Genomic DNA, 15,020 nt, shown 5'->3' on the forward strand with positions numbered 1-15,020 from the left:
CCGGGAATCAACGCTACGTTGGTTTTTAGGCCTTGTCTAGGGCTGGTTTTCTACTATCTTTCGTATCTGCCAGGCTCAACTACGTGTAGGATGTTCCGGTTATGTGGTGAAAACCCTAGATCGTCGTAGATCGTTTTAACTTAGTATTGATCAAGCAGGACCACCATGTTATCGTAGATCCAATACGAATCATGGGTGGATCGGCTCCTTGAGCCGATTCACAGGAAAGCCTGAGAGCCGATCGAGGCTCGTATTTAATGTTTACGTGTATGCCATGCAGGAAACTAGTCGAAGCAATCCATCACCTTCCTGACCAGGTATAGGTCAGGTGGCACGCCCTTGCACCAGCTTGGACGTGCGTGCCGGAGCATTGCGGGCCATCGCCCGAGGGACCAGGGCCCACCAGCAGTCCTGGGAGCCTCCCGGCTCTACGTGTTGCCCGTCGCTGCTCGCCGGTGGGTTTTGGTGGTCAACACATTCTGGCACGCCCGGTGGGACATTCTTCTGCATCAACTACATCAACTACATCAACATCTGCATCAGAGATGGCGGAAGACCCAGTCACGTACGAAGATCTGACCGACGAGCTCAAGAAGAAGTATGATGAGCTCAAAGCTCTCTTCGAAGCCGACCTCATCTGCTCTTTCGAGAGAACCCGTACACGTGGCGTTAGGTGGAAAGAGTTCTCAGCTGAAGGCGCTCTCGATGGGGTGGATCTGTCCACCGCTTCAGAAGAACGCACCAGAGCTTTACGCCAGGAAGTTAACTACATGGTAGCTCATTCGCTACACCGTCATTCCGAGAGCCTGGTGAACGCTTTCGAGCGCGTTGCGCTTCGCGTGGTCCAGGAAATCATGAAGCAACAGTACTCTCCGTCAGGACCTACACTAGGGACTCACCAAGGAGAGATACCGTTACACACCAGACCGCAGTTGCCATTCGCGCTAGCAGCTCCAGAACTGTCGGGCTCACCGGCATACGTAGTCTCCAAGATTGGTGGCGATCCTAGTGATTACCAGTTCTTGTATGAACCACCTAAGGAGATCCCGCACGGATACATGTGCACATACGTGCCAGACTGCAATAACTGGGCGCGCACGAACCAGGTTGCAGCAGGAGGGATTTCTGGAACAGCAGGAGGGGTTTCTGGATCGGATCCCGAGAAGCAGGCGTGGCTAGCTAAATATGCCACCGCCACGAATCCTCAAAGCTCAGCCCCTGCAGCTAACACCGTGGATCAGATCACTGCAATCTTGAGAGACCAGTTCGGCATGGTGCCAAAGAGGAGGGCAATCGGCTATTCCAAGCCGTACCCCAACGAGTATGATTTGATTCCACTACCACCCAAGTATCGGCTCCCTGAGTTCTCAAAGTTTAGTGGATCTGAAGGCTCTAGTTCAATTGAGCATGTGAGCCGATATTTGGCACAGTTGGGCATGATTTCAGCATCAGATCAGTTACGCGTGAGGTTGTTTGCGCAATCTCTCACAGGATCGGCTTTTGGGTGGTACACCTCGCTGCCACCGGACTCGATCCGGACGTGGAAGCAGATGGAAGAGCAGTTCCACATGCAATATCACTCAGAAGCTTCCGAGGCTGGCATTGCCGATTTGGCGCAAGTCCGACAGAAGCGCGGAGAGACGGTATCAGAATACATTCAGCGCTTCAGGACCGTCAGGAACCGATGTTATTCGGCTCGTTTGAGTGAGAAAGAAGCAGTCGATCTGGCAGTGTTGGGTCTCGCGTCGCCGATCAAGGACATGGCTTCCCAAGCGGAATACACTTCACTGGCGCATATGGTTCAGAAACTATCATTATATGAGCAGCGCCACCCAGAATTGTACCAGGACAAATTCAAACGTCCAGTGATTCTGGTCGAGACAGAAGAAGATGAAGACTCCGCAGGAGACCAGGATGTACCCGTGGCCGAATGGGCTCGGGGGGCAAACCCCGTGTCCTGAAAATGGGTTAAACCACAAGTTCCTGCAAAAGGGTTTGACTTCGACGTGAGCAAAGCTGAGCAGATTTTCGATCTATTGCTCAAGGAGAAGCAGCTGAAGCTACCCGAAGGCCATAAGATCCCTACGGCTCCGACTGCACATAACCGAACCGAAAATGAAAACCGAACCGAAAAAAACCTAACCGAAACCGAATTTCAGTTTTTATGGTTTTATGGTTAGGTTTCAGTTAGCAAAATATCAAACCGAAAGAACTTCGGTTAATTCGGTTTTTAACTGAAAAACCGTGGTTAAACCGAAAGAAACCGAACGTCTAGCCTAGCATAGAATCGCGCACTCTAGGCCAGAATAACTTCGCTCATATCGTTAATATAACACGTAAAGTGAGTTAATTACACGTTAGTTCCTGTAGCATTTTGGTTTGTTCCCTGGTTGTTCTCTTGATAGGTTGCTAGTTCAAATCCTACATACAGCATGCCTCATCTTGGTCAATTTTTTTGTTTGTTTTTTCTATCCCTCTTTTGCAAAACCTTTAGTATGGTCATACAAAATACATATATATTATTATTTGTCCGAAATTTCTTTATTTCTTGTTTCCCTCTTTTCCAAAATCTTTAGTATCATCATACAAAATACAAAAATGAAATATATGACCATAAAAGTTAGTTTTTATTTCAAAATTCGCGTCAACTTTGGTTAATTTGGTTATTACCGAAACCGAACCGAAATTTAATGGTTATTACCGAAACCGTACCGTATTTTAATACGTAACCGTATTAACCAAAGTATTGAAACTGTATTTACCGTATAACCGAATTAACCGAACCGAATTAACCATATTAACCGAACGCGCAGCCGGACCTACGGCGCAAGAGATGAACGGAAGGCCATACTGCAAATGGCATCACTCGTTCACCCATACCACCAGCGACTGCAAAGTGTTGCGTCAGCAGATCCAAATGGCGATAGAACAAGGCCGTCTGATTTTCAGCCAGTACGCCATGAAAGTGGACACGCAACCATTTCCTGCCGTCAACATGGTGGAGTGCAATCAACCCACGACGCGTCAGCCAGGTTTCTCGTTCAGCATTAAGATGGTAGGACCTGTGTACCACCCTGGTAAGGACAAAGACGAGAGCAGTCGCTCTCGTGGCAAGGAAAAGGAGGAGGCCGTCCTACGCGACCGGCCACGATATGATGACAAGCGCTACATCACAGAGGAACAAGTAAGGAATGTGCGGTACCAACGACCACTCTCCGAGCATCTCCTTAACAAATATGAGCGTCAGTTCGACCAGCGCCGGCGACACGATGTCGACGACGAAAGAGATCGTCAGTCTAGCGTGGGCAACAGAAAATATCGTCGGCATGATCGAGACGACGAAAGATATGAACGCCGCGCTAAGGAAAGGTCAAAAGAGCAAGACGACATGGACAGACACTGGGATTATCCTTTCTTTAAGCATTGCTGGGACTCAGGAATGAGCCGATTGCCTACAATCGGCAACTGCCCAGAGTGTAGACAGAAGAAGAAGGACGCATGAGACGTGTCAGTGTTCAAACGTCTAGGGCCTCTCCCATCTCGGAACAAGCAAGCTGAGTCCTCTCGGGTGGAAGATCTCGAGGAGTTAGAAGATGAAGAAGAAGAAGAAGAAGACACATACCACCGGCCCAGGTGGTGCCCTGATGGACTCAGTCACTCTCAGAAGCGTAGGGTTCAGCGACTACGTAGCGTGGAGGAAGCTGAGAGACGATACTTGCACGCGTTAAGGAAAGCGCGGCCTGACCTGGCCGCGAAAATTCAGCAAACTCTGGACGAGGAGGGTCGTCCACAGAAGAAAGAGTGGCGCCCCAAACAAAAGAAAGCCGATGATAAGACATCGGCTGGCACAAACATGGTGTTCATTCTTCCCCCGGAGTTTTGTGCTCCAAGAACAGAAGAGGCACCTGTAGCACAGCTTGACTGTGGCCCACGACCAGTCATCTTTGAGAAGCCACGAGAAAAGAGCTACAGGCATTTGAAGGCCCTGTACTTAAGAGGTTATATCAACGGGCAGCCTGTCAACAAGATGCTGGTTGACACGGGAGCGGCAGTCAATGTAATGCCATACTCCATGCTACGTCACCATGGACGCTCTAGCGTAGATCTAATCAAAACCAACGTCACTTTGAACGACTTCAACGGCCAAGCATCAGAAGCGCAAGACGTTCTGAACGTGGATTTAACTGTAGGCCGAAAGACCATCCCTACGACATTCATCATCGTCGACAGCAAAAGCACCTATGCTGTCCTGCTAGGGAGGGATTGGATTCACGCTAACTGCTGCATTCCATCCACGATGCACCAATGCTTGATACAGTGGGATGGAGATGAAGTGGAGATCGTCCATGCAGATGACTCAGCCGAAATCTCAACAGCTGGCATGAACATTTGGGAAGCGGAAGACCAAGAGCCGCTCTCCGGAGTCAGTTTGGACGGCTGTGAGTGCATCGAAGTGACAAAAAACGGGGTGAGGCTGGTCTTATCCACCGGCCTGATAGTATAGCAAGAGCAAAGGCAAGGGACATACATGGCAAGGCCGATCCCTGCGATCGGCCCCAAAAAATAAAAAGTAATGATCTCACCTCAAGCATGTCACGTAGTCATAGTAACGGGACTTCTTCCCGTAGTAACGCACGAACAAGATGTAAACCTTCATTGAGCAATGCAATCAAAGTGGGGGCCGATTCCAGCAATCGGCCCATATTATCCTCGCCATACGTTTTGCATGTGTTGAGCATCGATCTAGCAGGCGACGGAAAGCTAGGGTATGGGTTTACATCAGCTGATGAGCTAGAAGAGGTTGACATTGGTCCTGGGGATAAGCCACGACCAACTTTTATCAGCAAAAAGCTAGATCCACATCTGAGGAGCCTGATGATAGCTCTGTTGAAAGAATACCCAGACCGCTTTGCATGGGATTACACGGAAATGCCTGGGTTGGACAGGAGTATCATTGAGCATCGGCTCCCTCTCAAGAAAGGATTTCGGCCGTTCCAGCAACGTGCACGTCAGATGAAGGCCGATATCCTAGAAGAAGTCAAGAAAGAGGTCGAGAAAATGTTGACCGCCGGGTTTATCAGGCCATGCAGGTACGCTGAATGGATTTCCAATATCGTACCTGTGCAGAAAAAGGATGGCCGATGGCGCGTTGCCATAGATTTTCGAGATCTCAATAGAGCCACTCCAAAGGATGAATATCCCATGCCGGTAGCAGAGACATTTGTCAATGCAGCTGCTGGTCATAAGGTTTTAAGTTTCATGGATGGCAACGCCGGCTACAACCAGATTTTCATGGCTCCAGAAGATATACACAAGACTGCATTCAGAGTACCAGGTTCAGTGGGCTTGTTTGAATATGTAGTCATGACTTTTGGACTGAAGAATGCCGGTGCAACGTACCAAAGAGCCATGAATTACATCTTTCATGATCTGATCGGCAAGTTGGTGGAAATTTACATCGATGACGTGGTGGTCAAGTCTGGTCTCCGTAGAAGGGCACTTGGAGGATTTGCGACGCATCCTGGACCGAACTAGGAAATTCGGACTAAGAATGAATCCAAAGAAGTGTGCTTTTGGTGTAACGGCCGGTCAGTTCTTGGGTTTCTTGGTTCATGAACGTGGAATTGAGATCGGCCTGAAAAGTCAGGAGGCAGTGCGCACCATGCAACCACCTACCACGAAGAAAGAACTCCAATGTCTCATCGGCAAAATCAACTTCGTCCGTAGATTCATCTCCAATCTATCAGGACGAATCGAGCCATTTATGGGATTGGTGAAAATTAAATCTGATGACGAGTTTCACTAGGGGATAGAGCAGCAGCAAGCGTTTGACGAGATTAAGGAGTATCTAACGACACCGCCTGTGCTGGTCCCGCCTCAGCAAGACATACCATTCTATATTTACTTATCCGTAGCTGACACTTCCATCGCGTCAGTGGTGGTGCAACTTTATGATGGTCTGGAAAAGGTGGCTTTCTACCTCAGCAGAAGGATGTTGGACGCAGAGACAAGATACCCTGAGATCGAGAAGTTATGCCTCTGCCTATTTTTTACCTGCACCAAGCTTCGTCACATCTTTCTGTCAGCGCAAATTGTCATCATATGCAAGTCAGACGTCGTCAAACACATGCTGTCGGCTCCCGTTTTGAAAGGCCGACTCGGTAAATGGATGTTTGCATTGTCAGAATTTGACCTCCGGTATCAGCCTGCGAAAGCAGTCAAGGGACAAGCGTTGGCCGATCTTATTGCTGAACGGATCAATACTGATATAGCAGCACTGTCTGTACGCGCATGGGCCATGTTCTTCGATGGATCGGCTTGTGATGATGGTTGTGGCATCGGCATTCTACTTGTGTCGCCTCGGGGGGCAACATATTCCTTCTCCATCAGGTTATCTACCCCTTGCACCAACAATGTCGCCGAGTATGAGGCAATACGCAAGGAAATGGAGTTGCTTTTGGAAGCCGGGGCAGAAGTGGTGGAACTTTTTGGAGACTCTAAATTGGTGATTTCCCAGCTCACGGAGGAATATAAGTGCGAGAGTGAGTCACTCTTCCCATTATGGATGCAATGCCGTGAGCTGATGGCACAATTTCGGTACATCAACTTCAATTGGGTCCCAAGATCGCAAAATACCGAGGCCAACGATCTTGCACAGATGGCGTCAGGCTACAAGGACATACCAGACGGATCTGATGTTCAGGTGCAGTTCCTGGAACAGGATGACTGGAGAGCCGATATCTTCAATTACTTGAAGGATCCGGCTCGGGGGGCACCTAAACGGATAAGGTACAAGGCCATGAAATATGTCCTTATAGGAGATGACATGTTCTACAGGACGTTGGAGGGGTTACTTCTCAAATGCCTGGGACCAGCCGAGTCGAATCGGCTCTTACACGAGGTGCACGAAGGCGCCTGTGGAACTCACCAATCGGCTCATAAGATGAAGTGGCTGATCAGGCGATCAGGGTTTTACTGGCCCACCATGCTTGAGGACTGCTTTAGGTACTATAAAGGGTGTCAAGCGTGTCAGATGTTTGGGAAAATTCAGATGGTGCCCGCATCAGCAATGAACCCCATCATCAAGCCTTGGCCATTTCGAGGTTGGGGCATGGATATGATCGGCAAAATCCATCCTGCATCGAGCAAAGGCCACGAGTGGATCTTGGCCATTACAGATTATTTTACTAAATGGGTGGAAGCCGTCCCTATGAAGTCAGTAAAATCAGAAGATGTTATCAACTTTGTGAAAGAACATGTCATTCACAGATTCGGGATTCCCCAGACTATCACGACCGATGGAGGATCGGTCTTCGTTTCTAAAGAGTTCAGAAAGTTCTGCGATGACATGGGGATTAAGCTGATCCGATCGTCTCCATACTATGCTCAAGCAAACGGGCAAGCTGAAACGTCCAACCAGAGCCTTATCAAGCTGATTAAGAGGAAAGTTGACGAATACCCTAGACGTTGGCATGAGGTGTTGTCAGAAGCTTTGTGGGCTTATCGCATGTCATGCCATGGAGCTATAAAAACTTCACCATACCAGCTGGTCTATGGGCAGGAAGCCGTTTTGCCTTGGGAAATTACGGCTGGATCGAGACGTGTTACGTTTCAGAATGATCTAACAGCTGAAGAATATGCAGCCCTGATGAGTGATACTATTGAGGATTTAACGGAACTCAGGCTTTGGTCGTTGGAGAAGATTAAAGAGAACAAAGCCAAGGTAGCTCGCGCATACAATAAGAAGGTGAGACGAAAGGAGTTTCAGGTTGGTGATCTAGTATGGGAAGCTGTGTTACCATTAGGGACTAAGGATAAAGCATATGGTAAATGGTCTCCTAATTGGCACGGTCCGTACAGAGTCGACCAGGTTTTGAAGGGTAATGCATACATGCTCGAGCAGCTGGACGGTGTTAAATTCCCAGTAGCTGTCAATGGTCAACATCTCAAGAAATATTTCCCAAGCATGTGGGATGACGGACAGTGAAATATGGGGGCCGATGCATAAAATCGGCCAGTAAAATTTTTTTTATACAAATCACAGCCGATGCACGGACATCGACTTTAGAGAAATATGCAAAAATAACAGGATACAAGTACAGCCGATGCACAGACATCGACTTCAGAATAAAAGCCAATGCACAGCCATCAACTCTAGAGGCTCTACAGTGGCGCGAGGTGATTCTGCGTTGGATTTTACCATTGGATTCACTATGGAGTTCGCAGAGATTTGCGTGATTGAGGTCTTAGATTTGCAACTGATTGGGCCTTATTCGCGTTTTATGGCAAAGGCCGATGCGCTGCCATCGGCTCTTTTCAGCGTTGACTTATTTTGATTATCGGCAAAATCGACATGGAAACATTTTCTTCATTAATAAAAGGGGATTTTTACAATGAAGAGCCGATTGCTCGGGAAAGGAAGAACAAAAGGGAGGTCTATCGACCAATCTACTACTACTACTAGACCTATACTAGTAGATGCTACTTTATGGGCCGTCGCTGCCCTCGTCATCGCCGTCGTAGCTCTCGTCGGCGCTGCTGCCGGCGAGTTCCTCGTCGCTACTCCCGTAGCCCTCGGTGGGGGCCTCTTCCTCCTCGTCGTCGTCATCGTCGTCGTCGTCATCCGACCCGGCGCGGAAGAGCTTGGTCGGCGGGTATTCGTCAGAGGAATCCTCATCCTCCTCTTCCTCCTCCTCGTCGGAGGAGGTGAAGTCGTCCCAGGAGAACGAGTCATCCTCGCTCTCCGCCTCCAACTCCCCATCGGCGAGGAACTGGAGGTCGTCGTCTCCGCTGGTCAAGGACTTGTCGTCCTCGGACCAGACGGAGGAATCGTGGTCCTCCTCGTCCCACTTCTCTGGGGCGCGGATGTCATACGCCGCCAGGGAATCCCATTCCGGTGTGGGCTCCCGAGAGGAAGAAGAGGAGGAGGAGAGAACCGACGAGGCGGAGGAGGAGGAGGAAGAAGACATGGCTGCAGAGGAAGAGGGTTTTTTGTGCCGATGGCTAGTACTGAGCAAGAGGATGAAGAGGCGAACTGTTCGGCGCGGTTAAATAAAGGGGATATAGTGGAGATTTAATGCCACAGCGGTTTTCGAGGAAGTGGTGACAAAAAACTGTCAAATCGTGCAGAGAAGTTGAGAAGGCAAGGCATCATGATGAAGGATACTGCGACGGTTCTGCTCTGCCACGACATGACCCGACGAAGAAAAAGCAGAGTGGTTTTGGAATTATCATTGCCAAAACCAGGGGGGCATGTGTTATCACCAGATTTTGACCGCATTGGAGATGGGCCGTGACGAAGATGGGTTTAGAGAATATGTATGGAAAAATATTCATGAATCGACCTTGTACAAGAGTTTGGGCTAAATTGCCCGTGTATCTGTAAATTATAGTAGATTACGTGTCGGTTAGGATTAAGAGATAGAGTTTAGCTCGTACACGGTTGGGATTATTCCCAAGTTAGGAAGTCTACGGACTATAAATATGTATCTACGATTATTGAGAAAGGAGGACGATCACGTTCACAATAAACCAATCTAGGCGCATCGCCACCCCTTGTTTCGAGGGTTTCTTCCGGGTAAGCACCATGCTGCCTAGATCGCATCTTGCGATCTAGGCAGTATCGAGTTTATTCGTTGTTCATGCGTTGCTCGTGCTGAAGCCTTGTTGATGGCGAACAACGCAGTTATCATAGATGTGTTAGGGTTAGCATTGATTTTATCTTGATATATTCGTTTGGTTATGCTATCCCTAGATATCTAGCTGCCTTTACACCTATTTTAGGTGTAAGGGCAGCACCCTGCTTAGTCTTTGCTTAGTAGATTCGATCCGTTATGATCGCTCCTTGATCTTCAAGGATTAGTTTAAAATCTGCATCGTTAGGCCTTGCAAACGGGTTGAATGATCCGATGAGTGCGTCGGGTGTAGTTTGCTGGTCCTAGATGGGATGCTCCGGGAATCAACGCTACGTTGGTTTTTAGGCCTTGTCTAGGGCTGGTTTTCTACTATCTTTCGTATTCGCCAGGCTCAACTACGTGTAGGATGTTCCGGTTATGTGGTGAAAACCCTAGATCGTCGTAGATCGTTTTAACTTAGTATTGATCAAGCAGGACCACCATGTTATCGTAGATCCAATACGAATCATGGGTGGATCGGCTCCTTGAGCCGATTCACAGGAAAGCCTGAGAGCCGATCGAGGCTCGTATTTAATGTTTACGTGTATGCCATGCAGGAAACTAGTTGAAGCAATCCATCACCTTCCTGACCAGGTATAGGTCAGGTGGCACGCCCTTGCACCAGCTTGGACGTGCGTGCCGGAGCATTGCGGGCCGTCGCCCGAGGGACCAGGGCCCACCAGCAGCCCTGGGAGCCTCCCGGCTCTACGTGTTGCCCGTCGCTGCTCGCCGGTGGGCTTTGGTGGTCAACAGGAGGTCTGTACACGGTTGGAGGCTACGGCGAGGGATACTTTTTCCCTACATGGGTGGCAGCATAGTCTACGGATAGATGCCCCACCTACACTTTAGGCGTTATATGATTCATCGTTCCGATATGTATCTCGCCTAGTTTTTATTATTTATCCTTTTGGACTTGAGACAACAAAACGGCTGTGTGCATCCTGGTTATGCAGAGGCTGGATGTAATTGCTTATTAAAGTAATAAAGCATCATTTATCGAAAAAAAAAGTGGACCGACCTACCAGAAGCAATGTAAGTTCTTAAATTGAAAAGGAATAAAGGGGCCAACACTATCACAATTTCAGGAACATAATACACATGTGATTCTCCGCAAACACTATTTACAGAGAAAATAAAAAGGAAAAAACTAAATGAAGTTTTCTATTATCAATGATCGGAAATTATGGTATGACTTCTCGCTACCATATGGATAATTGTGGCAGTTTTTTTTTCTCGAACTTGCTTCTGCAACTGAAAAGATTTGGCTAGATCTCCTAACATTGAAGCCATTCATTGTCATCCAAATGGACCTACTGTCCATCTGCCGCCGGTATAACAATCTCCATAAGGGGACTTTGAGTTGCTCATTTGCTTCTAGAGTGAGTTGATAAACTGAGATGGCGGAGAATGCACTTTGAGCTGCCCCCGAAGCTTGTACTGACTACACACTACTGATTTGAGCATGCAAGTATGCATTAGTGGGCAATCGGATTGCTCAAACGATAAAAACTTTTCCTTATTAGAATGGACTTATCCTGTGCACCACGTGCAAGATCGTGGAGTCCTGCATTCTCAAGGCCACGGGAAGCTTTAGGCTACACTGGAGTATCATACGGAGTGCCACGGGAAGCTTCGGCTACACTGGAGTATCATACGGAGTACGCCCTCCAATCCGTAATAAGTATTTTCGATTTAATATAATTTTCTAATAAATTAACGAAAAATGTTATTATGGTTGAGAGAGAAATACTCCCTCTAGGAAAGTTGTCTGAGATGTCTAGATACATGTAAATTTTAACAATCTTCGATAACTTTCATGAAACGGAGGAAGTACTTTTTTTATTGAGCCGATCGCCTGCAACACCCGTAGCATTTACCAATTAATTATTTTTTTGGAAAAAAAAGTCATGCCTATGCATATGCCAAAATAAGTAGTTTGACAAAAGGACAACACCATCAAATTTTCTCTCACAAAAGAAGAATAAAGTTTTGTTACGTAATAAAATTGAGGGGCTGATATCGATCATGCAAATGGTGTGCGTGGTAGCCAGAGCAATATGTAACCAACCATTTGCCACTTGCATCCTCCACATCATTTATGTGACTCATCATATAAACCACGCCTCTCCCGGCCGTATGAATGAAAGCACGGAGGGAACAACCAAATGCCAAGTTTCATTTTAATACGACTAGAACAAGAAGATCGAGCACATTTTTAATTTTTTCAAAGAAATGCCGATAAAATTGCTCGTCGATCGATCATCCGGGCTACGATTTCTCAACTCTTGTATACCGTACTTTGCACGTACGGGGCAGCTAGAGCTGTCAAATCACCGGAGGGTGAAATGACGAGGATGCCCCGCAGACACCCTATATAAGGCCTTGCTCGGGTGGCGCTTGTGTCACACGAACACACATTTCGCTTATCACTCGCTGATAAGTCACGAGCACCGCACTCGCGCTCGCGCTCGCGCTACACGACACGGCCGCGGTACTGCAAGGGTGTACTTGCCGCTAGATACGGGCCAGGTCCAGAGCAGTGCCATGCCGGAGGAAGCGCCCACGGCGGCGGTGGCGGCGGCGGCAGCCTCGTTGTGCGACGAGGCGCACCGCGAGGCGCTGGAGTACATCGAGCACGTGACGGCGTGCGCGGGGGAGGTCCAGCGCCGCGTGCTGGCCGAGATCCTGGCGCAGAACGCGCCGGCCGAGTACCTGCGCCGCATCGGCGTCTCGGGCGCCGCTCCCGGCGCCGACGAGGCGTTCCGCCGCCTGGCGCCGCTCACCACCTACGAGGACATCCTCCCCGACGTCATGCGCATCGCCAACGGCGACACCTCGCCCATCCTCTCCGGCAAGCCCACCTACGAGTTCCTCACCAGGTATGCGCACACGTCCGTCCATCACTACACCCTGCTGCTACCTCCTACCTGTCCGTGCGCGCTGGTATGGAAAGTTTGTAACGTCTAACGCGCGTGCTTGCAGCTCGGGAACGTCGGGTGGGGAGAGGAAGATGATGCCGGCGATCGCGGAGGAGATGGACCGGCGCTCGCAGCTCTACGGCCTGCTGATGCCGGTCATGAGCCAGGCGGTGCCCGGCCTCGACAAGGGCAAGGCCATGTACCTCTACTTTGTCAAGGCGGAGTCGCGCACGCCGGGCGGCCTGCCGGCGCGGCCCGTGCTCACCAGCTACTACAAGAGCCGCCACTTCCTGGAGCGGCCGCACGACCCCTACACGGTGCACACCAGCCCCGACGAGGCCATCCTCTGCGTGGACGCCTACCAGAGCATGTACGCGCAGCTGCTCTGCGGCCTGGTCCACCGCGCCGACGTGCTCCGCGTCGGCGCCGTCTTCGCCTCCGGCTTCCTCCGCGCCATCCACTTCCTCGAGAAGCACTGGCGCCGCCTCTGCCGGGACATCCGCGCCGGCGTGCTCGACGCCGAGATCACGGACCCGGCCATCCGCGCCGCCGTCGGGCGCGTGCTCCGCGCCGACCCGGCGCTGGCGGACGCGATCGAGGACGCCTGCGCCAGGCCGTCGTGGCAGGGCGTGATCCGGCGGGTCTGGCCCAGCACCAAGTACATCGACGTCATCGTCACGGGCGCCATGGCGCAGTACATCCCCACCATGGAGTACTACGGCGGAGGCCTCCCGCTGGCGTGCACCATGTACGCCTCCTCCGAGTGCTACTTCGGGCTCAACCTCAACCCGATCTGTAACCCCGGGGACGTCGCATACACCCTGATCCCCACAATGTGCTACTTCGAGTTCCTCCCCGTCCAGCCCTGCTCCGGCAACGGCGGCGAGCCCGACCGCCGCGACCTCGTCGGCCTCGTCGACGTGAAGCTCGGCCGCGAGTACGAGCTGGTCGTCACCACCTACTCCGGCCTGTACCGCTACCGCGTCGGCGACGTGCTTCGCGTCGCGGGGTTCAAGAACGCGGCGCCCATGTTCAGCTTCGTGCGCCGGAAGAACGTGGCGCTCAGCATCGACGCCGACAAGACGGACGAGACGGAGCTGCACGCCGCCGTCTGCCGCGCCGTGCAGCACCTCGACCCGTTCGGCGCCTCGCTCGTCGAGTACACCAGCTACGCCGACGCCAGCACCATCCCGGGCCACTACGTGCTCTTCTGGGAGCTCCGCGACGGAGGGACCACCACGTCGACGCCCGTGCCGGCGTCGGTGTACGAGGACTGCTGCCTCGCCGTGGAGGAGGCGCTCAACACCGTGTACCGGCAGTGCCGCGCCGCCGACCGCTCCGTCGGCCCCCTCGAGATCCGGGTGGTGTCCAGCGGCACCTTCGACAAGCTCATGGACTACGCGCTGAGCCGAGGCGCGTCGATCAACCAGTACAAGGCTCCACGGTGCGTGCGGCCGGGGCCGGTGGTGGAGCTCCTCGACAGCAGGGTGGAAGGCCGGTACTTCAGCCCCAAGTGCCCGAAATGGAGCCCAGGAAACAAGCAGTGGATCGGCGGCAACGCCAAGAAGATGGACACCAGTTGATTAATTCAGTAATCGAGTTGTTCAATTAAGCTACTCGTACTAATTATAAATCAATTACTGAATTAGAGACTAGTTAATCAAGAGATGCTGTGGCCAAGTCTTGATTGGAGACTTGGCTATATGATAAGGACCTGAGCCACACTATTAATCAATGTTTAGCTAATCATGGAGTGTCAGCTTAGCTAGCTAGGGTACGTGATGCGTATCTATGGGTTTTTGTTTCTCTCTCTTTATGCTTGTGTATAATAATAAAATAGTACTGGTACACTAGTAGAAGCTAGTTTTTTTTTTTTTGTTTCTTTTGTCATTTTTGGGCACAAGTTGATTAGTCCTTTATGACTATGAATGGAATGGATGCAAACAACATTATATACAAGTTTTACACAACTTCGGTTGCTCTATTGCTTCAAATATTATGTTATAACTACACTTCCTTCTTTGGTTATTGGGGCCTTATATTGAAAACTGAAGCTCACAAATCTTAGTTTTATACCACCCAATTGTTTCTGAATATATTCTAGTAGTAAAAGACACCATTGATGAGATTATTAAGATCTTGTACGGAGTAGCTGTTTTCCTTTGTTTCTTTTTCATTTTTGGGCGTAAGTTGATTAGTCCTTATGGATATGAATGGAGGCAAATAACATTACATAGAAGCTTTATGGAGGTAAATATCATTATATCGTACTTCATCTTTATAAAAGTATGTGTCTCACTTTTGTCTAGATACGGATGTATCTAGATGCATTTTAGTTCAATCTACACAAAGTTGAGACACCTATTTTTAAACGAAGGGGGTAGGTTTTAAACTCTAGCACCAACATTAATCATGAGTACCCAGTACT

At 49.9% G+C, this 15,020-nt stretch overlaps 1 protein-coding gene across 1 annotated transcript; it reads left to right on the forward strand.

The window, feature by feature from the left end:
* Positions 1–12,218: 12,218 nt before the first annotated feature.
* Positions 12,219–14,175, forward strand: LOC124663281 (probable indole-3-acetic acid-amido synthetase GH3.4). The gene is made up of 2 exons (XM_047201006.1): positions 12,219–12,553; positions 12,657–14,175. Exons 1-2 carry the CDS (start codon positions 12,219–12,221, stop codon positions 14,173–14,175), a joined length of 1,854 nt encoding a protein of 617 aa, XP_047056962.1.
* The last annotated feature ends 845 nt before the right edge of the window (positions 14,176–15,020 follow it).

This window comes from Lolium rigidum, chromosome 6 (assembly GCF_022539505.1).
Source record: "Lolium rigidum isolate FL_2022 chromosome 6, APGP_CSIRO_Lrig_0.1, whole genome shotgun sequence".
Classification (NCBI taxonomy): Eukaryota; Viridiplantae; Streptophyta; class Magnoliopsida; order Poales; family Poaceae; genus Lolium; species Lolium rigidum.

Coding starts and splice junctions, on each gene's coding strand:
- LOC124663281 (XM_047201006.1), top strand. CDS start 12,219: ATGCCGGAGGAAGCGCCCACGGCGGCGGTGGCGGCGGCGGCAGCCTCG. Junction 12,554..12,656: donor ACCTACGAGTTCCTCACCAG/GTATGCGCACAC, acceptor GCGTGCTTGCAG/CTCGGGAACGTCGGGTGGGG.